The sequence below is a fragment of the Dendrobates tinctorius genome, unplaced genomic scaffold (assembly GCF_039654945.1).
Source record: "Dendrobates tinctorius isolate UK_male_01 unplaced genomic scaffold, ASM3965494v1 ptg000113l, whole genome shotgun sequence".
Taxonomy (NCBI): Eukaryota; Metazoa; Chordata; class Amphibia; order Anura; family Dendrobatidae; genus Dendrobates; species Dendrobates tinctorius.
Window position 1 is genome coordinate 2,677,579 of NW_027361781.1, and position 26,998 is coordinate 2,704,576.

The 26,998-nt window shown below is 43.8% G+C and overlaps 1 protein-coding gene across 2 annotated transcripts in view; it reads right to left on the reverse strand.

Annotated features, from left to right (window-relative positions):
- The window catches only part of LOC141101000 (urea transporter 2-like), a 76,286-nt gene extending 49,768 nt beyond the window's left edge, over positions 1 to 26,518 (reverse strand). Inside the window, exon 1 of one of the 2 annotated variants that reach the window (XM_073589781.1) lies at positions 26,438 to 26,518. In XM_073589781.1, coding sequence (XP_073445882.1) covers positions 26,438 to 26,503 — 66 coding nt within the window. In that variant the 5' untranslated portion in view covers positions 26,504 to 26,518. The remainder of the gene's footprint in view (positions 1 to 26,437) is intronic. The other variant, XM_073589782.1, reaches the window with a different exon arrangement.
- Between the last annotated feature and the right edge of the window lie 480 nt (positions 26,519 to 26,998).

Consider the following 26,998-nt stretch of genomic DNA (forward strand, 5'->3'; position numbering starts at 1 on the left):
CTTCATTCATGACCTATCCTTAGAATCGGTCACCAATGTCTGATCGGTTGAGATCAGATACCCTGCACCCCCACTGATGAGCTGTTCCCAGCCAAAACTGCTCGATTGCGTCTTCTGATAGTGGCCATGGAAAAAAGTTTTTTTCTTGGCTGCAGATATTTGGATCTTTCATTTGGAGTAAACTATGGTTGTGTTTTTGGGTCAGACACTGACTTAGCCACAAAGATTCAGTGGATTTCCTTTGAGCAGGGAAATACTTTGAGCAGGGAAATGCTTTTCATATCTTTCCAATGTAGCATTTACTTTAAGAATCTTTATGCCTGCTGGATTTCCAATCTAAAAAAATAGGGGCTATCCTGTTTTACTTTTGACAGTGGATGTTGAGTGGAAGAAAGATCAGACATAAGAGATTTCAACATGTCCAATCCTTTTCACAAGAGAACAATCCACTGCTACAAAAGTCTGGCAGCAGCTTAGTCCTTATATGTTAGGCTAGACTAAACTCAGGATGGATTTTGGAGGAACATGTCATGTGACTGTAGCATGATATCCTGGGGCTAGAGGCTCCTTCCCTATTCCTAAAGCTAGGGGTGCTCTAGCTATCCCTGCTCCCCGGATTACTTCTAATGGTGAAGATGCCGGGCCACTTATCTTGATGAGCTCCTGAATCAGTACTTATCAGCCCCCTCCCACACCCAGGGAAGTGGGAAGTAGTTGTATAAGAATATGCAAACCAGACTAACAATGGAAGACATACAGGGAAAAATGAAAATTCCATTCATACAAATATACTCTCACAAACAACAGAGTGGATCACTGGGAAGTAAAAGGAAAGAACCACCAAATAGAAAAGGATGAGAATATGCACACAGACAAATCACAAAGCAACAGTCTTTAGATCAACACTCCAAATACCTCCTCAATGAACACCTACAACTCCACACCAGGTGGTATAAAACTAACACTGGTAATCCTGTTGTGACAGACTCAGCTTCTGCTGAGCCGATTTTTTGAGTGGACCCTCTGGGTAGTGGCACCCACCCACCGAGGGCGAGCTGACCTTGTGAGGAACCACCCCCTATACAGGGAGTGTCAGGGGCAAAACCAAGGGGGTGAGCCACCACGACTGCTGGGACCAGACGGCCGGCTTAGGGGGCCACTAGTGAGTGTCTAACAACAGGAAAGAGCAGGATGCAATACATAAAGCGAGGTCACTGGGTTTCTTCAATAAACGTGGTTTCAAGCTTTAATCAGGTGCAAGGCATAAACAGTGAAACACAGCAAAGTGAGTGCAGGGGCAGCCAAATGTTCAAGGCTTAACACGTGCTAGAAAACATACCAGGGTCCAAGGCAGGGTATGTGCTAGGAGACACACCAGGGTTACAAGGCAGGAGGCCTGCTAGGAGACACGCCAGAGTTCAAGAGAGGATGCTTGCTAGGGGACATGCCAGAGTTCAAGAGAGGATGCGTGCTAGGAGACACGCCAGAGTCCAAGACAGGGTGCGTGCTAGGAGACACGCCAGGGTCCTAGGCACGGTGCATGCTAGAAGACACGCCAGGGTCCAAGGCAGGGTGCGATGGCATCGGACTCCGGACTACTGGCAAGTGGCAATGACCGACAGGATCCAGGCATCAGGCTGCGGAAATCAGCTCCGGACATCAGGCCGCAGTCATCTGGTTCCGGACCTCTGGCTGTGGTCGGCAGGTTTCTCGAATCTGGCAGGCAAGCCAGGGTTCAAGGCAGGGTGCGTGCTAGGAGCCACGCCAGGGTTCGAGGCAGGGTGCGCGCTAGGAGCCACACCAGGGTTCGAGGTAGGGTGCGTGCTAGGAGCCACGCCAGGGTTCGAGGCAGGGTGCGTGCTAGGAGCCATGCCAGGGTTCGAGGCAGGGTGCGTGCTAGGAGCCATGCCAGGGTTCAAGGCAGGAGACACGCCTCACTGGCCAGTGCACATGGCTGAGACACAAGCAAGCGGCACGAGTAAGGCACAGGAGGCGGACAAGGGACAATCTGTCTCGTTTGCCTGTCCTGTGTGACACGACCCGAAGGCCGGTAACTAAAACAACAAGACTGACACGTGACACTGTCCTGTGTGATGCGACCAACAGGTCGGTACTGAAACAACAAGACAAAAGGAAGGGAAAACCAGACAGGGCAAGGAAAATACAAAGCAAGGAGAGGAACCTAGGCAGAAGCACAGAGCGGGGTCAGAGAGAGAGTACAGGAAAGAATAGTGCACCAGGAGGCACCACAAAGCAAGGCAGAATACAGAGCTAGCAGCGGAGCGTAGGCCGAAGCCCAGAGCCGGGTCAAGGAAGAACCTTGAGACTAGCCTGGAAATGTGCTGGAGAAGCATCCTAGGGCAGAGAGCAGAAATGGTGCATGTGCCAGGAGGCACAACAGAGCACCAGGCAGAGAACAGGGCTAGCAGCGGAGCCCAGAGCCGGGTCAAGGAAGAACCTTGAGACTAGCCTGGAAATGTGCTTGAGAAGCACCATAGATCAGAGCAGGAATGGTGCGCGTGTCAGGAGGCACAGCAGAGCACCAAGCAGAGAAAAGGCAAGACATGGCAAAGCAGGCAAAGGCAGAGAACACAGGAAGGACTACAAGTCAAAGCATAGCAAAAGCAAGACATGGCAAAAAAGGCAAGGCAGAGAACACAGGAAGGACTACAAGTCAAAGCATGACAGAGACAAAACATGGCTCAAAGGACAACACAAGACATGGCACAGGACAAGAGGAAGAATACAAGCACAGAGCGTGTGCAGAGATGCACGACAGGGCAGAGTGCAGGGGCACAGAATACGGGGAGCGAACGAGCAGACCAAGCAGCCATGCAGGGAAGCAACATGGTACTCAGGCCCTGACCATAGGAAGGGGCAGTCTGATATAGGGCATTAGCACCTGCACTTCCGGGTCAGAACCAGGAGGGGACTTCCGGTTCAGTTCCTCAAGGATCATAGAGAGGCTAGCTAGATCAGAGTCTGCTGGACCATAGAGAGAGTCACATGATCAGATACTGCTGGACATAGAGAAAGTCACATGATCAGATACTGCTGGACATAGAGAGGGTCACATGATAAGATACTGCAGGACATAGAGAGGGTCACATGATCAGAGCAGAGACAGGAGTGCACACAGCAGCAGAATGCAGCCATAAGGTAAAGCACACATGCACGCAGAATAGCATGCAGCCATGATGAGGCGCACGTGCACACTACTCCAATGGCCACGCAGCATAACAGTCATAAGATGCGCATGCACACTGCTACCGGGGTCTTGCAGCATAACATTCATGAGATGCGCTTGCACACTACTCCAGAAATCATGCAGCACAACATTCATGAGATGAGCGTGCTCACTGCTCCAGGGGCCACGGAGCATATCAGTCATGAGATGCGCGTGCAAACATGAGGAAGACCTCCGGGACGCCCGCAATGACCTGGCACTGGGGGCAATGTGGCATGACAGGCATGGCAGGCGTGACACCTGTTTGCCAGAGGAGAATTAAATAGCCAAGGGAAGTGACCAAAACTGAACAGCTGAGATCATCAACCTGGCCGCATGGACATCAGATGCTGGTACCCACATTCTATCTTTAGTACTGTAACCCTTCCAGTGAACCAGATACTGAAAAGAACGGCAAGCCAAGTGATAAAAAGTGATCTTTTAGCTAACGGAAATTCAAAATTTCCATCAACAATGACCAGAGATGGTGGTGGTGATGGTTCAGAGGACATAGTATATTTTTTGCATACAGATCGGTGAAACACATTATGAAAGTAGGTGGCAAAGCCAGGCAGCATGCTACAGGATTGACTACAGCCACAAACTTATAAGGACTGATGAACCTGTGTCCCAGTTTCCAAGAAGGAACCTTTAACTTAATGTTCCTTGAGGACAACTATACCAAATTACCATCACACAGGTCCGGACCCACCAAACGTCTCCGATCAGCCATACTCTCCTTAAAATTATTATGTACCCCTTGCCTCTGGATGTAATAGACAGTGAAAAATGTTTCTCTTCAGGTACCCCTGAAGAATGATTCCTATGAAACAAGATGAATCAGGATGAAACCTGTATGCCCCGATGAACCGGGACTTACCAGTATACTCGGATAACGGATATTCACCGCAAATTCAGCTAGAGGTAAGTAAGTAATCCAATCCACTTGATTTTCAGACACAAAACACTAAGATAAGTTTCAAGATTCTGGTTCAGTTTGCCCATTAGACTGTGGATGAAAGGCTGACGAAAATGACAGATGGATCCCATAACGACCACAAAATGCTATCCAAAATTTGGAAACAAACTGTAAATTGAAAATTTGCATCAAGGTCTTGGCGTTTGGTAAAGCGGATAACATAATAAAATGAGACATCTTGCAGACTCTGTCCACCACCACCAAAATAACTGTATTAGTTGCAGATACAGGTAGGACTGTAATGAAATCTACCAATAATTGTGTCCAAGGTCTACTGGGAATTGCCAATGGTTGGAGAGACCCAGAATGACGAGTATGAGGGGTCTTAGAATGCGCACAAACACTACAGGCAGATACATATTCCTGAACATCCTTGTGTACCCAAGACCACCAAAAATGCCAATTCAGGAGATCTGTGGTGGTTTTACTACCAGGATGTCTGGCCAAGACTGAATCATGATGTTCACTTAGAAGTGTAATACGGAGATTCACAGGTATGAACAGATTACCTAATGGACAGGCAGCAGGGAGGGGTCCCCCTGAGCCTCCACAACCTCCCTCTCAAGACCAAAAAATATACCTTACCAACAGGTATGGACTGGGACTGAAATTAAGCCCTGGCATTTGAAATCATACAGGCCCTTTCTGTCCCCATCCCCAAGCACCAGATGGAATATATTACTAATATTACCCTGAATGGAGGAAAACAAGATTTACAACATGACCAATATTTCTGATTCCCGTGGCCTGCTGGGAAAAGTGATGGAGTTCTGCGACTTTGTGCTTCGTTATAACCCTTAACAGTATGGATGTCTTGAGAACACCAATTCTGTTAACAATGTAGCAGACAAGGCGGCCCATGACCAGACAGGCCCTTCTGGCATTTGCCAGAATTGCCAGATGGCCAGTCCAGCCCTGCTTACCAAAATACATAGACAATGCCCATACTCCTATCCCATGCAGAAGCAAACAGAGAAGGGGTATGGTACAAGAATCAAGAGTAGAGGGAAACAGTCACCGCAGTCGTCTGGCTAGTCTGTGACAGAATAGCAGTCGGCTGAACAAGAAAGTGCTGAGTGAGGGTTTAGTGTAAATCACTTTTGTGATATTTATAGGAGATATCTAAATTACAAAGACGGTAAGCTGACTGTGCTCTGTATGTGTTATACTGTTATACTGAGACAAGAATGAGAAAATGCAATCTACCATACATGAGCAGGCATTTCCATATCTGTGTTATTCATATTACTGGTGCTACCGAATATGTGAAGAGCCACAGACTGCAGACCACCGATATAAACATATAAACTAATAGTTGGTTACATCTTTACAAAAAAACAGAAATAATACAGGTATATATTGAAAAGACACCCTATCATTTAGACCTAGGCGTTTATTTATTGAGTACACTTACTTTTCAGCACATCATAAAAGTCAGCAATTCCACTTTGTAGATAGTTCAGAGGCTAAAGAGGGTAAAGTGGCCCAAGTGCAGGTGTCATTTCACTATTATATATCCGGTATTGAGACAATTGTTTGAGACTTTAATATTGATATAGTATCCTTAGGATAGGTCATCAATGTCTGATCTGTGTTCTAGTTGTGGGCGGAGGCCAGAACTGCTCATTCATCCCTTATTGATCAGTATCCGGCCACTGCTGCTATATATGTGCAGCTAGGCAACTGAGCACTTGAGGCCACCGCCAACACCAGTAACAGGACATTGATAACCTATCCTAAAAACACGCCATCCATTTTAAATTCCTGGACAACCCCTTTAAACCCTTAAACCCACCAAGCCAGTTTCCACCTTCATGATCAGGCCAAATTTTACAATTCTGACCAGTGTCACTTTACGAGGTAATAACTCTGGAAAACTTCAATGAATCCCACAGATTGTGAGAACGTTTTTTCGTGACATAGTGTACTTCATGATTGTAGTAAAAGTTTTTCGCTATGATTTGTGTTTATTTCTGAAAAAAATCTGCAATTTGGCAAAAATTTGGACAAATAAATACAATTTCCCACTTGCCTACTTTACATCAGCACAATTTTTGAAACATATATTTTTTTATTAGGACGTTAGAAGGCTTAAAAGTTGACTAGCAATACCTTATTTTTCCAACACAATTTACAAAACCATTTTTTTAGGGACAACACATTTCAAATGATCCCCAAAAAGTGTCAAGATTCTATATATTGTACCCCTCAATGTACTTAAAACCACATTTAAGATGTTTATTAACCCTTCAGGCACTTCAGAGGAATTAATGGAACTTGGAAGGAAAAAATAAACATTTAACTTTTTTCACAAAAATTTTACTTCAGACCCATTTTTTTTTCACAGGAGAAAATGGACCCCAAATTTTGTTGTGCAATTTTTACTGAGCAAACCGAAACCCCTTAGGTGGGGGTAAACTACTGTTTGGGTGCACGGCAGGGCTCAGAAAGGAAAGGAGCGCCCTTGACTTTTTGAACGCAAAATTGGCTGGAATCAAGAGTGAACGCCATGAACCTCCTACAAGTGACCATATTATGGAAACTACAAACAGTACTGTCTGGATTCAGCATAGGGTTTAAATTAACACACAATTTGCCTAAGACAACTAGAGATCCCTATTAAAGATCCTAAAGTACAACATAATGTTTAATTATTTTGCAAAGGAAACACACTGATGTGTTCCGCAGTGCAATCTCACAATCAGATCACTGCTGGGGAATCACGCATTCAAATTCTCTACTAATATAAATTTGTAGGTACAGTTGTGGCCAAAAGTATTGACACCCCTGCAATTTTGTCAGATAATACTCAGTTTCTTCCTGAAAATGATTGCAAACACAAATTCTTTGGTATTATTATCTTCATTTAATTTGTCTTAAATGAAAAAACACAAAAATAATTGTCCTAAAGCCAAATTGGATATAATTCCACACCAAACATAAAAAAGAGGGTGGACAAAAGTATTGGCACTGTTCGAAAAATCATGTGATACTTCTCTTATTTGTGTAATTAACAGCACCTGTAACTTACCTGTGGCACCTAACAGGTGTTGGCAATAACTAAATCACACTTGCAGCCAGTTGACATGGATTAAAGTTGACTCAACCTCTGTCCTGTGTCCTTGTGTGTACCACATGGAGCATGGAGAAAAGAAAGAAGACCAAAGAACTGTCTGAGGACTTGAGAAACCAAATTGTGAGGAAGCATGAGCAATCTCAAGGCTACAAGTCCATCTCCAAAGACCTGAATGTTCCTGTGTCTACCGTGCGCAGTGTGATCAAGAAGTTTAAAGCCCATGGCACTGTGGCTAACCTCCCTAGATGTGGACGGAAAAGAAAAATTGACAAGAGATTTCAACGCAAGATTGTGCGGATGTTGGATAAAGAACCTCGACTAACATCCAAACAAGTTCAAGCTGTCCTGCAGTCCGAGGGTACAACAGTGTCAATCCATACTATCTGTTGGCGTCTGAATGAAAAGGGACTGTATGGTAGGAGACCCAGGAAGACCCCACTTCTTACCCAGAGACATAAAAAAGCCAAGCTGGAGTTTGCCAAAACTTACCTGAAAAAGCCTAAAACGTTTTGGAAGAATGTTCTCTGGTCAGATGAGACAAAAGTAGAGCTTTTTGGGCAAAGGCATCAACATAGAGTTTACAGGAGAAAAAAAGAGGCATTCAAAGAAAAGAACACGGTCCCTACAGTCAGCGGAGGTTCCCTGATGTTTTGGGGTTGCTTTGCTGCCTCTGGCACTGGACTGCTTGACCGTGTGCATGGCATTATGAAGTCTGAAGACTAACAACAAATTTTGCAGCATAATGTAGGGCCCAGTGTGAGAAAGCTGGGTCTCCCTCAGAGGTCATGGGTCTTCCAGCAGGACAATGACCCAAAACACACTTCACAAAGCACTAGAAAATGGTTTGAGAGAAAGCACTGGAGACTTCTAAGGTGGCCAGCAATGAGTCCAGACCTGAATCCCATAGAACACCTGTGGAGAGATCTAAAAATGGCAGTTTGGAGAAGGCACCCTTCAAATATCAGGGACCTGGAGTAGTTTGCCATAGAAGAATGGTCTAAAATTCCAGCAGAGCATTGTAAGAAACTCATTGATGGTTACCGGAAGCGGTTGGTCGCAGTTATTTTGGCTAAAGGTTGTGCAACCAAGTATTAGGCTGAGGGTGTCAATACTTTTGTCTGGCCCATTTTTGGAGTTTTGTGTGAAATGATCAATGTTTTGCTTTTTGCTTCATTCTCTTTTGTGTTTTTTCATTTAAGACAAATTAAATGAAGATAATAATACCAAAGAATTTGTGTTTGCAATCATTTTCAGGAAGAAACTGAGTATTATCTGACAAAATTGCAGGGGTGTCAATACTTTTGGCCACAACTGTATATATGATCAATTCTGCAATGGTCACAAAGTTACATACTCATCTGACCACTCATGCTATGTTATTTTCACACAGCTCAATTCACAGCCAGAAGACTATATGTAGGCGACTATCTTGTTGCCAGATCATATCACATCCTTAATTATTGTATCATTTAGAATCCATAGAGCATATGCGATTCCACATGTCTCTCTGATGCAACCATTTTACTAAATCATCAACTGGTGGTTATCTACCTTCATAAGGATCATATGTTCTGATCCATTAGGTCTGATATCACTAACCTACTATATGCCAGTTCAAGACCATTTTTAATTCCACTTATCATACATTGTTATGCTGGTTTAAAATTACGCAGCCATTAGTCTCCCCAACATGTTTCGCCTTATGGCTTGCGGCTTCATCAGGGGTTGAGACTATAATGAGCTGGCAGAGCTACAAACAACCATTATATAACCTGGGTTATGATGTCATCATCGAGAGTCTGCCAATTGCTAATCTCCTCACACTCAACCAATGACCTCTGTTATTAGTTCAAAACAATTACAATTCCCATTAGTATGGTAATAGCCAATCAGGCTCCATTTACTATAAATTAATGTCGGAGAGCCAGTAGGAGTAGGGAGAGTAATACCCATGTTTCCCTAATTTGTAGTTCCAATTAGCTACTCACAGCAATAGACAGTTCCAGGACCTTTTGCAGGCATCGCCTGATCAGACCATCCTCTATATTCCCAGAGGCTGACCACTAGAAATCAAGGGAAAAAGGAATAGATAGTAATAGACAATTTCAGGACCTTTTTGCAGGCATCACCTGATCAGACCATCCTCCATGTTCTCGGAGACTGACCACTAGAGGTCAAGGAAGAAAGAGGGAAAGCCAGAGCACATGCTCATATTAATCTCCTAAACTCTATGCTTCACTGCCATTTTTCGTGTGAGATAAACATAGGCACCTACACAACTACGCAACCGGCACTGCTTCAGTAAAGGAATAAATGGGTACACTATATAAGGACCCGGATCTGTTGTTATATTTATACTCATTGATAATACACATACGCGTCAAGATTAAACACATTTGTGCTAGATATAATTGCATTTTCCCAAATAGCAGCATACTATCCTCGCGCATAATTACTGTTTATCTGATGTAATTAATCATCCCATAATTATTACAGACTATTCCCTTAGACATATAACTCGTTCATAATAAATGATTATAATTAACCCAGGCTATCCTATTGTGATTACATTTCCTATTTATTGAAAATCTATTAAGTATGGCTAAGGCTAATACTTACAAGTATTAAATCTATTATACAGGTTCTCCACGCAGGAACTGTTCCCCATCAAAGGAATGTTGTGAAGGTAAATCCTTCATTCAGGCCCACTGGTGATCGCATATTTATATGTGTGGTGAGCACCTTGAAACCCCAGGTGCTTCATAGAAATTTATAACGTTGAGCCGTGAAAATAAAAAAAAATCACATTTTTTCCTCAAAAAAAGTTCTTTTAGCGCCAATTTTTTTTCACAAGGTTAACAGGAGAAAATGGGTGGCAAACATTCTTTTGCAATCTCTCCTGAGTATGCCGACACCCATATGTTTGGGAAAACTACCGTTTGGGCACATGGCAGGACTTGGAAGGAAAGGATCACCGTTTGACTTTTTGAATGCAAAATTGGCTGGAATCATTAGCTGACGCCATGTCGCGTTTGGAGAGCCCCTGACAAGTAATGCCATTTTGGACCTCTGTGTGCTGAGCACCTTGAACCCCAGGGTGCTTCACTGAAGTTTATAATGTAGAGCCGTTAAGATAAAAAAAATGAAATTTTTCCCCAAAAATGTTCTTTTGGCCGCAAAATTTGTATTATTTCAAGGGTATCAGGAGAAATTGCACAGTAGAATTTGTTATGAAATTTCTCCTGAATATGCCAATACCCCATATGTAGGGGAATACTATTTTTGAGGCATAGTGCAAAGCTCAAAAGGGAAGAAACACCAAATTGGAGTTCAGCTTTTGTTGGAACAGTTTGATAGTTTGAGGATGCTATGTTGGAATAGTTTGAGGTTGTCTTTAGGTGCCAGAAAAGCAGAAATCCCCCATTAGTGATGTCATTTTACAAACTACACCTCTCAATGAATTCATCCAGGGGTGAAGTGAGCATGTTGACACCACATGTAACGCACAGAATTTTATACCATTGCGCGGTGAAGAAAGAGTAATTACATTTTTACCACCAAAATGTTGTTTTAGCCCCAGATTTTAAATTTTCACAAAGAAAATGGGTAAAAATAGCACCTACATTTTTCACACAATTTCTGCTGAATGTGGAAATACCCATATGTGGCTGTACAGTACTGCTTAGCCACACGGCGAGACTCGGGAGGGACCGAGTGCTATTTGCCTACTGGAGGACAGAATCCCCCCTAAAGTGACCCCATTTTGGAAATTATACCCCTTTGGGAACTTATCTACATGTGTAGTGATGATTATGACTCCATAGGTCCATAGGTGTTTTCCAGAAGCAAGCAGCAGTGGATGTTGCTCATTGCAAAGTAGTGCCCATACATTGTAGTGTCCATACATTGTAGTGCCCATACATTGTGATGCTTAAAGGGAACCTGACAGCAGGATTATGCACAGTAACCGACACACAGTGTCATACTGATTAAAATGATACCTTGGTTGATGAAATCCATCTTGTAGTTGTTTCTTAATCTTTATTTTCAGTTTGTAGTTAATTATATGCTCGTGCCCTAAGGCGGGGATGGAGGAGGGTCTTCATGTGGTACTCTGATTAGATATTCATTATGCAGGCTGTTGACAGGTCACTGATCTCTCACTGACCTGCCCCTAGTTTGCATAATGAATATCTTTATATACTTAAAAGAAAAGTGCCAGCCGTGGCACCTGCACTGCAGCATAATTGCATGTTTTGTGTGCCAATAATACATTTTTTTCAGGTTATTCAGGAAAAAAAAATCAATTTGAAAATGGTGCCAGCCGCGCCTGAGCAGCAGCTGCTATTGGTGTCTGCTGCTGTGATCAATGCAAACTAGGGGGCAGGTCAGTGAGGGATCAGTGACCTGTGAGCAGGCTGCATTATGAATATCTAAGGCCTGTTTTACACTTCAGTTTTTTCTGTCAGTTAAAATCTGCCAAAGTAGCGGAAAACGGATCCGCTGGCGGACTGACAGAAACGGGTGCAAGCGGATGGGCGGATGTACGGATCCGCCAAAGGTAAAAATTTAAAGGAACCGTGCCTGGGGAAAAGGAGAGAGAGAGAATGAATTTTCTTCCAGCAGCCAGACAAGATTCAGGGTTAAAAAGGGAAAATGCGGATCCGCAGGACAAAAAAAGTTACAGGCTCCGTTCGATGATCCCAGCGGATGGCAAAAATTTGGCGGATCCGCAAAAAAACGTATCCAACGGAAGGCCATCCGTCAAGATCCACCGGTAATGCAACTCAATGGGGAAAAAAACGGATCCGCCAAACAAAATGGCGGATCCGTTTTTTTGCAAAATGGCGGATTTTAACTGATGGTGAAAAACGGAAGTGTGAAACAGGCCTAATCAGAGCGCCACATACACCCGCTCCGCCTTAGGGCACGAGAATCTCATTAACACAAGACTCAAAATAAAGATTAAAGAACAACCATAAGATGGATTTCATCAACCAAGGTATCATTTTAATCAGTATAACGGTGCCGACCTGACACTGTCTGTAGGTTACTATGCACAAACCTACTGACAGGTTCCCATTAATACGTTATGCCCAGCTTGTGCTTCTGGAGACATGCACCTGTAAATTAAGCAGACTCTCATCGCTACAGACATGCCAAGCAGGTGGACGCTATTTGGGGCAGCATTTGGATTTGGGAGTGCAGAATTTGCTGGATTTCATTTGGGGTGTGAGGAGCATAGCCCTTTTTCAGAGCCATTGTACTACCACTAGTAACATGGAAGCCCTCTATATTTCCATTAACAGATGACAGATCTGGGTGGGAACTTGCTTTTTTGTGGACTGAGTTGAAGCTTTTATTGGGAACATTTTACATAACATTTGGATTCACATTTATCTGGTCTCTATGCTGAGTCCTTATATCAGAGTTTCCATGAAAATCTCGGAGCCTGGTTTTACACTTGCCGTGTTTTTGCAGCCCCAATGCATTTTATATGGGGCCGCAAAAATGGGCCGCAAAAATCAGTAGGAGGGTCGTGCTCCGTATGGCTGTGAGGGCCGTGAAAAAATATCAAGCTTGCTCGATATTTTTCACAGCTTACGGACACGGCTGCAATGCATTTCAATGGTACCGCAAAAACAACGTTAGCTTATTTTTGCGGTACACCGTATCTGCGGATCAACGTTTTTTCCCTGCTATTTGCTATAACAGGTAAAACCGGCGATCCGAGAAGGTTTTTTGCGGCCCATTTTTGCGGGAGACTGCAAAAATCACTGCAATACAGCCCGTAAAAACGGGCCACAAAAAACACGGCATGTGTAAAAGTACCCTGAATGACGTGATTTAGATAAACCCCCCGAGGGATCCATTCACTATAAGGAAGCAGAGTTACTCTGGACTCCATCTGGCCTCTGTTCAGTGGTGTCCTTCTTTTCAGAGGTGCGCAAAACTATGGTGGACAGTGCTCTTATGCACACCTAAAAAGACGGACACTGCCGGGTCATAGGCCAGACGGCATCCACAGCGCCTCCCTCTGCCTCATTACAGGTTGATGTTTTTATTTGTACTATTTTCGGGCACATTACATTTTTTGATCGCTTTCTGTTATGATTTTTGGGAGGCAGAATTAACAAAAAACAGCAATTCAAGATTTTTTTTATGCCGTTCTGCCTGTGGTACAATTGATAAGCCAGCTTTATTATTCGGGTTAGTACAATTACAGCGATACCACGTTTATTTTTTTATGTTTTGGTGCTTTGACACAATAAAAACTATTTTCATAGGAAAAAGAAAAAAAAATAATTATTTTTGAATCGCTTTATTCTGAGAGCTACAACTTTTTCATTTCTCTGCTGATGGAGCTGTATGGCTACTTGCTTTTTGCGGGATAAGATGACGTTTTCAGCTGTACCATTTTTATTTACATTTTTCTTTTTGATCGCATTTTATTTTACTTTTTATTTGGCAGTAAGATAAAAAGCATAGCTTTTTGCCTCTTTTTTTTTTTTTTTACAGTGTTCACTGAAAGTTTTATCTAGTGATACAGTATTATAGGTCGCGTCGTTCCGGACGTGGCAACACCAAACACGTGTACTTTTTTGTTGTTTTTTATTTTTTCATAACAATACTAATGTTTTAACGCAGGAAGAGCTTATTGTAGGCGAGATACTTTGTGGCATTTGCACAGTAATAGCTTTCTTCTGGCGACTCGACCATGCAGCCCATTTTTCTTCAAGTGCATCCTTATTGTGCATCTTGAAACAGCCACACCACTAGTTTTCAAGGAGATAGCTGGCACCTAGCTCAGCGGGAGGAGAGGGGGTCAAGCCTCCAAAGGCTGTGAGTGACAGATCTTACACCTTGAGTCAGCTCAGAGCAGGACAAAGGTTAGCTTGCAATATAGAGTCATGCTGAAGCTGCCAGAGAAAATTCTAGAAACATTATTCCATAAGGAGTTATGGAGATATTATATGTCCTAGTGTATATTTTTGAAATCTCCAGAACATGATGAACACCTTCCAGGTACTCCGTTCTAACCCCCCATGGATTGGAACTACGTAGAATGGATAATAGGAACCCGATAGCCAAGATGTGCTTAGTCTCACCCCATAGCAGGGGCCCGATGAAACCCAAACTGCCTCCCCAGGATAGTTTATTAAGGAATTATGAGCTGCTAGAGGCAATGGGAGGGGATATAGGCTCAGCCCAGAGGGCAGGAGAGGAGTGACCCAAAGGGGGTAAAGGCTATTGTAAGGTCATGTGGTCTCTCTTTCTGTTATGCATGCGGTCCACTTTGAAAGGGGATGACATCGAGTAACCTAGGAGCCAGCTAGCAGCCCATGCTCCCTGTGGCCCAGCACACACATGGTTGAACATGATCCATTTGCTTATACAGTTGTGCTCAAAAGTTTACATACTCTGGCAGAATTTTTGCCTTCTTGTCTTTTTTTCAGAGAATATGAATGATAACATCAAACAAAAATTTTTCTCCAATCATGGTTAGTGGTTGGGTGAAGCCATTTATTGTCAAACTACAGTGCTTTCTCTTTTTAAATCATGACCTTGTGTTTTGGATCATTGTCATGCTGGAACGTTCAAGTACGTCCCATGCGCAGCTTCCATTCTGATGATTGCAAATTTGCCTCCAGTATTTGCTGATAACGTGCTGCTTTCATCTTTCCTTCAATTTTGACCATGTTTCCTGTGCCTTTGTAGCTCACACATCCCCAAAACATCAGCGATCCGCCTCCGTGCTTTACAGTAGGAATGGTGCTCCTTTCATCATAGGCTTTGTTGACCTCTGTCCAAATGTAACATTTATCGTTGTGGCCAAAAAGTTCAATTTTAGTCTTATCACTCCAAATTATATTGTTCCAGAAGATTGGAGGCTTGTCTCTGTGCTTTTATTGGACGCCCAGGGCCACGAACCGGGTCACCGCCGCTGTGACACTGCCCCTTTAAGAAGCGGCCCTGTACCGAGTACCCCACGGCCCTGGCAGGTGCTCCACCACCAGCAGGTCAGGTTTTAAGAATTTCCTTAGCATTGCCCAGGTGGTGGAATTATTGCCTGTGCAGGTGAGCAGATCTCACCTGTGCAATTTTAAGGGAAATCCTGAAAACATGACCTGTTGGTGGCTCTTGAGGACTGGAGTTGGGGAACACTGCCATAGTGTCATAATGTGACTGGCCCTGCGTGACGCGACCCGACGATCGGTTGGTCACAAAACCAACGAAGACAAACAAGGGGACACAATTACAATGGTGGGCCCTGCAATAGGGAACGGGGAAATGGACATCTCCTGCACTCTCCTAAGGAAGTGCCCTGAATTCTCCTGATGTTCCCTATACAGGTTCTTTCAACCTGTCGGCGAACAGGATACCTTGGTCCCTCACTTGCCCTGCACCTATCCCTTACTAGGGAACTGGAAAGTGCGGACACTGGTCCCACCGCTGTACTAATAAAACACCAAGGAAAGATAACAGACAGGGAAATACAAGCAACACTTAGCTTCCTCTGCTGTCATGCACCGGACTGCAGAGTAAGGCACCCGAACACTGCTTTCAGCTGTGTGGCCACTGCACCAGATAAGCTGCTAACACCACTGCTCCTACAAGGACTCTCAGGGTTGGTGAGGGTAGAGACTTGCCCCTACTCCCTGGCAGCACCTCTGCTGCCCCACTGGAGAAGAAGGGGACAGTTGTAGAATGACGGCAGAGACAGTAGCCCCCAGGCAGCAGCCCTCACACGACTGACCCCAGCTGACTATTTCCCTGGACCGCCAATCTATCACCGGGTTGTGTTTTTTCAACCAAGGGAGTCCTAAAACGATGGGTGTTGGCATTCCCCCCAAGACGTAGCATGACAGGGACTCTTCATGATGAGTCCCTATATGCAGGTGTATATTATCCACTACTTGGGTCAACCTCCCCTGGCTAAGTGGGACAGAGTCAATGACCTGGACGCTTAGGGGTTTGGCTAGCGTTCTACACCTCAAGCCATGGGTCTGGACAAAGTGAGCACCCACCAGATTGACTCCTGCTCCACTGTCCACAAGCACTGGTAAACCCTCAGTTTCCCCAAGCACCACTTCCGCAGACAGGGTACACTGAGGGAAAGAGATGGAGGAAATATACACTGGAAGAAAAAAAAAGGGGGATTCGCTCCAGCTGCATAAAAATCTTCTTTTATTGAATGTGGATCAAATAACACATAATAAAATTCTCCATGTAATCACACCAGACTCAGGTAACGCAGAGGCTACGCGTTTCGACCTATGAGGTCTTTATCAAAGCCATACCCAGTCTCTAGTGCAACTAAGCTATAAGTACAAGACTGGCCAATAGGAAACATGCAATACATCACATGATACCTAATTCAGGTCCTGAGCATACAAAATATCACATATGACAATACATAATTAAAAACATTAATAGTAATGCAACATCAAGTGATGTCTTTTGTTCAGACCGATTGGGTGTCTCGTGTTTAAATGATAAATCCAAAATGCTTCTCGGGTGAGAAGCCGCCGTCTCATATCTCCCCCCCAGTGGCGTAACTATTGGGGTAGCAGCAGAAGCGGTTGCTTTGGGACCCGGCCCATATAGGGGCCCGGGTCCCCGGCTCCGATCGGCGCTACCCAGTAGTGCAATGAAGTACAGCTGCGCTCCGGCGGGTGCTGTGGCCAATGGTGTCTTGGGGGCCCGCCGGCCCCCAGCGCCGACTCCCCCCTCCGCCTGCCCCCCAGCGCCGCCTGCCGCTGCCGTCGCAATGATAGAGGAGAGAGCGTCAGCTGATGCTCCCTCTCCCATCATTCCCCGCTCTGCCTGTGACACAGCGGGTGCGCGATGATGTCATCGCACTCTCACTGAGTGCCAGCCAGGCAGAGGAGCAGGAGACAGGAGCTGGGAGCAGCGCAGGCACGAGGAGGAGGTGAGGATAATGTTTGTTTTTTTTAATTAATATATTGTTGTGTGTGCTGGACTGTGGGGCCATTCTCTGCGGGGGGCTATATACCATGTGCTGGGCGCTATATACCATGTGGTGCTGGGTGCTATATATATCATGTGGTGCTGGGCGCCATATATACCATGTGGTGCTGGGCGCTATATATGCCAGGTGGTGCTGGGTGCTATATATACCATGTGGTGCTGGACGCTATATATATCATGTGGTGCTGGGCGCTATATACCATGTGGTGCTGGGCGCTATATACCAGGTGGTGCAGGGCGCTATATACCATGTGGTGCTGGGCGCTATATATACCAGGTGGTGCTGGGTGCTATATACCATGTGGTGCTGGGTGCTATATATATCATATGGTGCTGGGTGCTATATATATCATGTCGTGCTGGGCGCTATATACCATGTGGTGCTGGGTGCTATATACCATGTGGTGCTGGGCGCTATATACCAGGTGGTGCTGGGTGCTATATACCATGTGGTGCTGGGCGCTATATAAATCATGTGGTGCTGGCGCTATATATACCAGGTGGTGCTGGGTGCTCTATACCATGTGGTGCTGGGTGCTATATATATCATATGGTGCTGGGTGCTATATATACCATGTGGTGCTGGGTGCTATATACCATGTGGTGCTGGGCGCTATATACCAGATATTGCTGGGCGCTATATACCATGTGGTGCTGGGCGCTATATACCATGTGATGCTGGGCGCTATATATCATGTGGTGCTGGGTGCTATATAACATGTGGTGCTGGGCGCTATATATACCAGGTGGTGCTGGGCGCTATATACCATGTGGTGCTGGGCGCTATATATATCATGTGGTGCTGGGCGCTATATACCATGTGGTGCTGGGCGCTATATACCATGTGGTGCTGGGTGCTATATATACTAGGTGGTGCTGGGCGCTATATATACCAGGTGGTGCTGGGCGCTATATGCCATGTGGTGCTAGGTGCTATATATATCATGTGGTGCTGGGCGCTATATATACCATGTGGTGCTGGGCGCTATATACCATGTGGTGCTGGGCGCTATATATATCATGTGGTGCTGGGCGCTATATAACATGTGGTGCTGGGTGCTATATATACCATGTGGTGCTGGGTGCTATATATACCAGGTGGTGCTGGGCGATATATACCATGTGGTGCTGGGCGCTATATAACATGTGGTGCTGGGTGCTATATATATCATGTGGTGCTGGGTGCTATATATACCATGTGGTGCTGGGTGCTATATATACCAGGTGGTGCTGGGCGCTATATACCATGTGGTGCTGGGTGCTATATACCATGTGGTGCTGGACGCTATATACCATGTGGTGCTGGGTGCTGTATACCATGTGTGGCTGGGCTATATATATACTGTGTGGTGCTGTATACCATGTGTGACTGGGCTATATACCATGTGGTGCTGGGTGCTATATATCATGTGGTGCTGGGTGCTGTATACCATGTGTGGCTGGGCTATATATATACTGTGTGGTGCTGTATACCATGTGTGACTGGGCTATATACCATGTGGTGCTGGGTGCTGTATACCATGTGGTGCTGGGTGCTATATACCAGGTGGTGCTGGGTGCTGTATACCATGTGGTGCTGGGCGCTATATATACCATGTGGTGCTGGGTGCTATATATACCAGGTGGTGCTGGGCGCTATATACCATGTGGTGCTGGGTGCTATATACCATGTGGTGCTGGACGCTATATACCATGTGGTGCTGGGTGCTGTATACCATGTGTGGCTGGGCTATATATATACTGTGTGGTGCTGTATACCATGTGTGACTGGGCTATATACCATGTGGTGCTGGGTGCTATATATCATGTGGTGCTGGGTGCTGTATACCATGTGTGGCTGGGCTATATATATACTGTGTGGTGCTGTATACCATGTGTGACTGGGCTATATACCATGTGGTGCTGGGTGCTGTATACCATGTGGTGCTGGGTGCTATATACCAGGTGGTGCTGGATGCTGTATACCATGTGGTGCTGGGCGCTATATATACCATGTGGTGCTGGGTGCTGTATACCATGTGGTGCTGGGTGCTATATACCAGGTGGTGCTGGGTGCTGTATACCATGTGGTGCTGGGCGCTATATATACCATGTGGTGCTGGGTGCTGTATACCATGTGTGGCTGGGCTATATACCATGTGGTGCTGGGTGCTATATACCATGTGGTGCTGGGTACTATATACCATGTGATGCTGGGTGCTGTATACCATGTGTGGCTGGGCTATATACCATGTGGTGCTGGGTCAGCAACTTTAAATATAAAATTATCAATTCTTAACTAATTTGATAGTATTGACTGAGTTACAGGATTAGGAATAATTGTGTTACATTATTTCTAATTCTGTTACTTAATGTGACTCTAGTATGCATTATTGGTAAGGGGTTGTGTCTTGAAGGGGGTGTGTCTTTGAGGGGGCCCCGTTTAAAAGTTTGCTATGGGGCCCAATCAGTTCTAGTTACGCCCCTGCTCCCCCCCGAAATGACAAATTAACACGTTCTATTGCTTGTATTTTAAAATGAGCCGTACTTCTAGCGTGACACTCTATAAAATGTTTAGATGCCGCTGATATGTTTCCTCCAAAATTAGTGGTATTCGTGATATCATATAGGTGCTCTCTTATACGTATTTTTAATTGTCTAGTCGTACAGCCAACATAAGACAAATTACAAGCATCACAATTGATTTTGTACACTATATTTTTTGAGTTACAATTAATATAGTTATTAATTTTGAATTTTAAAGTGTTGTCACTATTATTAAATTCCTTAGATATCTGTACATGCTTGCACATTTTGCAGCAAGTAGCGCCACATTTATAAAAGCCCTTGTTATTTAACCAATTATCTCTGGATTTGTTACTAGATGAAAACAAACTAGGTGATAATCTATTGCCTAAAGAAGGTGCCCTGCGGGACACTACATTTACACCTGCCATCAAAATTTGTGCCAATTTTTCATCTTCATATTAAATGGGTAGATATTTACTGTATGTATGATTTTTTTAATACCAGAGAATTGTGGACTGTATTGAAAACAAATGTAGGGTTTATTTGCTATATCTTGATTTTTTCTTTTCCTACTAAATGGCATAATTAAATCTTCTCGATTTTTTGTATGTACTATTTGCTGTGCTCTTTTGAGTGTCCAATTTGGATACCTCCTACTTTTCAATGTATTTGTAACATGCTCAAATTCATTCATAAGGGCATCATTGGAACTACAGTTTCATTTGATGCGAGTATACTCGCCAACTGGAATAGATTTAATTGTTTGTTTATTATGGCTGCTACTTGCATGTAGGATGGTATTCCCACTTAGCGGTTTATGGTACGTTTTTGTTGAAATAATATCCCCCACAATGCCTGTTAAATCCAGATCCAAGAAAGAAATTTTCTTCGGATCACATTTGTACGTGAATTGGATATTATATTTATTAGAATTTAAATATTTGACAAAGTCCGGTATGGCAGATATATCTCCGCCCCAAATAATCAGGGTGTCATCGATATATCTGCCATACCAGATCAACCATTCAAGAAACGGATTGGAAATGGAATATATGAATTCTGACTCCCAGAAAGAGATGGAGGAAATATACACTCCCTGGTCGCCTCGCTCCACATGACCATGGGGACGCGGCTTCTTAGGTGGTATAGAAGTTTTGGCGCAAGTCGGGCAGACCCAGTCTGCCCACAGCAAAAACATGCCCCTAAACCATGACAAACGCAAGCAACACCACTGGGGAACCAACTCCTCCCACCTGCCTGGGCTCGTCCGCTTGCACCAGTGAGTCCTCCTCCCTAGCGAGGACTACAGGGGGCATATTTGCCAAAGCCACAAAAAACTCATCCACTGACTGTAGAGATGGGGTATCAACTGGCAGGGAGAAAGTCCAGGATTCGGGATCACCTTTAAGGAGAGATATGATGAATCCCACCAGCTGTTCCTCACTCCCTAATGAACGAGGGCGGAGCCTGAAGTGTAGCTTGCAGGCCTCCTGAAAAACTAAAAAATTATCTCTCCCTCCAGAAAACCTGTCTGGGAGAGATAATTTGGGTTCTGGTTGAGCCTGCACCTGAGCTGAGGCCCTGAAACCCACCAACTGCTGCAGCTGCTGCTCCACCACACCACGCAGCACCCCACGCTCCTCAGTGAGGGTCTGCAGCAATTGGACAAAGGTCTGCTTTAGGGCCATGGCTCACCAGAAAAAATGGGTAGATGGTGATAATGTCATGGGGCAGTAGTGGGAAAACAGGGGGACTAGAAACCCGGGCCCCTGAACTGCCCCTAAGGCTAAGGGGGTGCCCTGACTTTCCTTAACTTGGAGGTACACTTGATGGTAGTGAGGCCCAAGTCACCGACCTGTCCCTATCTCCTGTTTAGCCCTGAGCTAAACCCCCAACCCCCTCCCCAGGAGGTGAGACAGGAAAAACAGAGAACTGCACCACAAACCAAAGAAAAGATAAAACTGACACCACGGGGAAATATCAACTGAAAAACAAAACTTAGCTTTGTCTGCTGCTAAGCACCGAACAGCAGAGTAAGGCACCCGAACATCGCTTTCCGCTGTATGGCCACTGCACCAGATAAGCTGCTAACACCACTGCTCCAGATAACACCTCTCTTTAGAACGGTTGGTTTCCAAAGGACCTGTATTACCAACAGTCAGCTGGTGTACCAGGTGACCTTATATAGGAAGGTGGGAGTGGTCTTCACCAGCAGACTAACTAAACATGTAGTAACACCAGCGGCCACCGGGGGGAAAACCCACCAGCAGACTAACTAAACTTGTAGTAACACCAGTGGCCACCGGGGGCTAAAACTAATATTAACCCCCGATGAAAGGAAAAAAGTTTACATAAGAGAATCCAGAATCTAACACAGATCCAAAAATGGATCGTGACACATAGACTATAATGAGTACATGTTGTATCCATGCACGTAAGGGAAACACGTCTGTCTGAATGAGGCCTTAAATGGTTGCTAATAATTTGTGGAAAATAACATGAGTCTGAAGTGATCTACCTCTCTGGCCCATATGCCACCTCTCTGCTGTTCAGAATTCCAGAGTGTCTATCAGCCATTTTCTCCTTCTCCTCTCACTTCCAAAAATTCAATGCAGTTAAAATGGAACTTATTATTTTTCCTCCATCTCTCCTACCCTCCTTACTCAATCTATCTATCACAATTAACGCCACCACCATTTCCAAAGCACCCGTAGTCCACTGCTGCCTTGGAGTAAGTCTCGACTCTGTCCTGTCCTTCAAACTGCACATCCAAGCTCTCACCTCCTCCTGCTGCATCAAACTCAAACATATTTCCAGAATCCATCCTTTCCTCAACCCTGAATTTACTAAAATACTAGTGCATGCCCTAATCATCTCCTGCACCGAATGCTGTAATACCCTCTTCTGTGACCTCCCTGCTAACACTCTCGCATCTCTACAGTCTGTCCGTCCATAACTCATAATCCACCTCTCTCTTTGCTACTCCTTTGCTTCTCCCCTCTGCAAATTCCTTCATTGGCTCCCAGTTCCTCAACATATCCAGCTCAAACTACTCATGCTGATCTACAAAACTGTCCAAGAGCGGTCTCCTCCATATACTTGTATCTCTGAATTAATCTTGTGATATCTTCCCAAACGCAATCTCTGTTCCTCATAAAACTTCCTTCTCTCCTCCACCCTTGTACATTCCTCACTCTATTGCCTCCAGACTTTTTCCTCCATCCTCTGGAATTCTGTGTCTCAACCCATCCAATTAAACACAACAATCGGAACCTTCAAGCAGAACTTGAAAACGCATCACTTCAAGAAAGCCTGCAATGACCCCAATACCATCTCACCACCACCGGAGCTGCAGCAACCCCCTGACCTACTATCTCTCCATTATCCTGTAGAATGTAAGCCCACAAGGGCAGGGCCCTCTCCTCTCTGAACTAGTCTACCATTGCTAATGTGTTCACCATGTTTTAGATCTTTATTTTTTATGTAACCCCCTTCTCATGTACAGCACCATGGAATTAATGGTGATCTAAAAATAAAAAATAATGATAAAGTAAATAAAATGAAACTTTCCAATTGGTTCTCCCAGGAGTATGATTATGAAGAATATGTCCACCCAGTGTAGCCATATCACCAAAAAAGCAGTGGTTCGCGTGACGCTATGGCCAAACTGGGGCTGAGCAATATAGCCCAGGGCTTCATTCACACATCCGTCAGTGACGTATGTATTTTATCCGTGCTTTTCATGGATAGAACACGTACCTATGATAGTAAATCAAACTGTACCACTATGCTGCATTCTTGAAATAAGCCAAGCAGCCAGAAGTGAACACTGCCAATAAATCATGCAAAATATATCCTTTATTTAAACATAGTAAAGGTAAGCATACAGAAAAAAAACAGAAGCCTCCAGTGCGAGGAACGTTATGAGGTTAAGACCCAGCCTATGTAAACACAGAGTAAATATGCAGGTACCACAGTAGGTAATACTACACCAATGGACCCAGTTAAACTATGCAACAGCCTTATCTGGACACAGTTATATAAACTAAATGCATATGCAGGCAAAGAGGAAGACATTACAGCTAACTCAAAATACTGTGCTGTTCCTTTAAAGTGCCATTGCATGGTGAAAATTCCAATATTACACATTGAAAAATAGTGTCAGCTCAATTGTGCACAAATCTACTGCTAGCTGTGTGTTAGATGTGCAGAGCATAAACAGTCAGGACCCAGGAATGGAGGTAGGTGCAAGCATAATTTAAAGCCCTGCAATGCAACTTACATTATACAATGTAGTGACAACATATGTCCCATGACCCTCAGCCCCGACGCGCGTTTCCTCAGGGGTTGTCACTGGAGGCTTCTGTTTTTATTTCTGTATGTTTATCTTTACTATGTTTAAGTGAAGGATATATTTTGCATAATTTATTGGCAGTGTTCACTTCTGGACACTTGGCTTCTTTCAAGAATGCAGCATAGTGGTACAGTTTGATTTACAATTTGTCTTGGTGACAATTTATTGTCATATGGATCACTAACTCTTGATATAAACATACCCACTATAGACTATATTGGATGCTCACATTTCTTTGTTTTTTTATTTGGAGACCAAAAAATAATTACCCACCCAAGTCTATGGGTCTGTGAAAACAACTTACAGTGCACATTGTCATCTGTGAGCAACGGGCTTGCTTTGTTTTACATCGTAGTGCATAGGAGAAGCTTTGTCATTTATCTATTTTTTCATTTGAAAAAGTCAGTGATAAAAATCTGATAGTAAATATAGAGGAACAAACCAAGCACTTATGAAACGCAAATCAAAAATGCTGATGAAATTCGGTGTTTTGCATTCAAGGAAAAATCACTCACGTCTGAATGAGGTCTCTAAATCTCGATCCTTTTTCAAACGTTTTTTACTTTCACGCTTAGAGGATTCTCAACTTTAACCTCAGTTTTCTTTCTTACCTTAGGATCCCATAAGTTCTGTCCCTCCATGTCTCCTCGCACCACTTTTTCCATTTATGAGGATACGTTATGTCACAGTAGCACAGAAGTACATATACATGCATTCAGAATATCAAACTTTTCAAAATACAGTTTTGATAATAAGTTGTACAATTTGCTACTTTTGCCCAAAAGAAAAACTTTTTTCTAAATCAGTTTTTATAGTACGGACATAAAAAATGTTTCTTTTGTAGTAAGTCAGAGAAATATTGCATCCTAGTATCCTATTCCTATGAACAAATAAACTAGATTTTATTAGTTGAGGAGAAGATGGAGAAAAAATGTGATTCTGTCCTGCTGAGCTAGTGTTTCTGTCCTGTGTGATTCTGTCCTTCCAAACTAGTGTATCTATAATGTGTGATTCAGCCCTGCAGAACTGATGTATCTATATGTGTGTTTCAGTCCTGCTGAGTTGGGGTAACTATATTGTGTGATTCAGCCCTGTTGAAGCTAGTGTATCTATATGTGTGATTCAGCCCTGCTTAGCTGGTGTTTCTATCATCTGTAATTCTGCCCTCCTGAGCTGGTGCTTCTGTCATGTGTGATTCTGTCCTTCTGAGCTAGTGTATCTATAATGTGTGATTCAGTCCTGCTGAGCTGGAGTATCTATAATGTGTGATTCAGTCTTGCTGAAGCTAGTATGTTTGTATGATTAATCACTGTTGAACTGGTGTTTCTATCATGTGTGATTCAGACCTGCTGAGCTGGTGTTTGTCATGTGTGATTTAGCCCTGCTGAGCTAGTGTTTCTATCCTGTGTGATTCAGTCCTGATGAGCTGGTGTTTCTGTCATTTGTGATTTAACCCTGCTGAGCTAGGGTACTTATAATGTGTGATTCAGCCCTGCTGAGCTAGTGCATCTACATAGACCTGCTGAGCTGCACAGTATATCATCTTATGATTGTTTCCCTCTAGCGTTTGGCATCTGTTTCTAACATATCCAGTTAAATATAAAAACAGAATGAAAAAGAAAGAGATCCCAACATAAGCCAAACAGAAGCCCACATATCTGTTTTTTGTAACTAATATTTTTGATGGCTCTTTTAAAAAAATGGAAACTTTGGGTCCCGTTTGCACCCATTACTGTTCCTTTTTGAACACCTCTACTTTCCTCAGTATGGCGCAATTACATAGACTTTAATTTTTTGAAAAATGTGTCTGTGCTGTCTGATATCTTTTTGGAAAGAAAAAAATGTTGCATGTTTTTTTTGTCCATCCCCCAAAAATAAGAATAGGGTACAGAATAGATGCAAACTTCTGACAGTTCAGAAAATTATGTGACTGTCATCTAGCTCATTAATAACAATATTACCCTGCTCAGTCCTCAGTCTTATTCTCTCCAGGTCCTGGTATAACACTTGACCCCACTACAGACCCCATAATACTATGCACTGTACCTATTATTATTATACTATTATATCATGATGCATTTTCTGCCTGATTTTGAACTTCTACTTTCAGTATATGCCTAGAGTTGTAGGTGCAGAAAAATTAGAGGGTTCAAGAACATTGCCCATATTTATGGTAAGGGCATTCAATACCGACCAATTCACTATAAACCATATAAATGAAAATACAAATGAGTGAACCTATAAATAAATTACTTCTAACCTGACAGTTATCTCACAACAGTCCATGATGTATAACCTTACCTGGTGAGATGCCTCCGCTGGGACCTCAGGACCTCTCATGAGTTCTGAGCTTATACTACTGTCCATAGGGACTTTATATAAGAGGACTGGAGGTCAGTGTCCCGCCCATTACTGGGGTCTGGTGGTGGAGATGTCAGAAGCTCCTACCTCCAAACGGGGCAGGACATGTGCCAACAATTCCTAATAAAATGTAATAATTGAGTCTTATATGTGAAATAGCCAGAGGCAGATGTGAGATTCGGAATGTACTGTACTGTGCAGAAAAGCACGAAGCTGCACCTGGGCAGCATAGTATATGATCTGCCCATCATAGTACATGGGAGGTAGAATAGTAAAAGAATATGTATAGTATATAATAGTACAATATGGACCAATATCATACTACTGTATATAGTTTGTAATTTTCCAAGTCGATCAAAGGCTCCCCAAAAACACAACAGTAATACCTGTCACTTTTACAATATAGAACATTACTTGATTTCAATCAATAGATCAATTATGCGACTTTCAACAGGTGCGAGGATGCAGCGGCACAGAAAATGCCGACTCGGTGGTACAGCG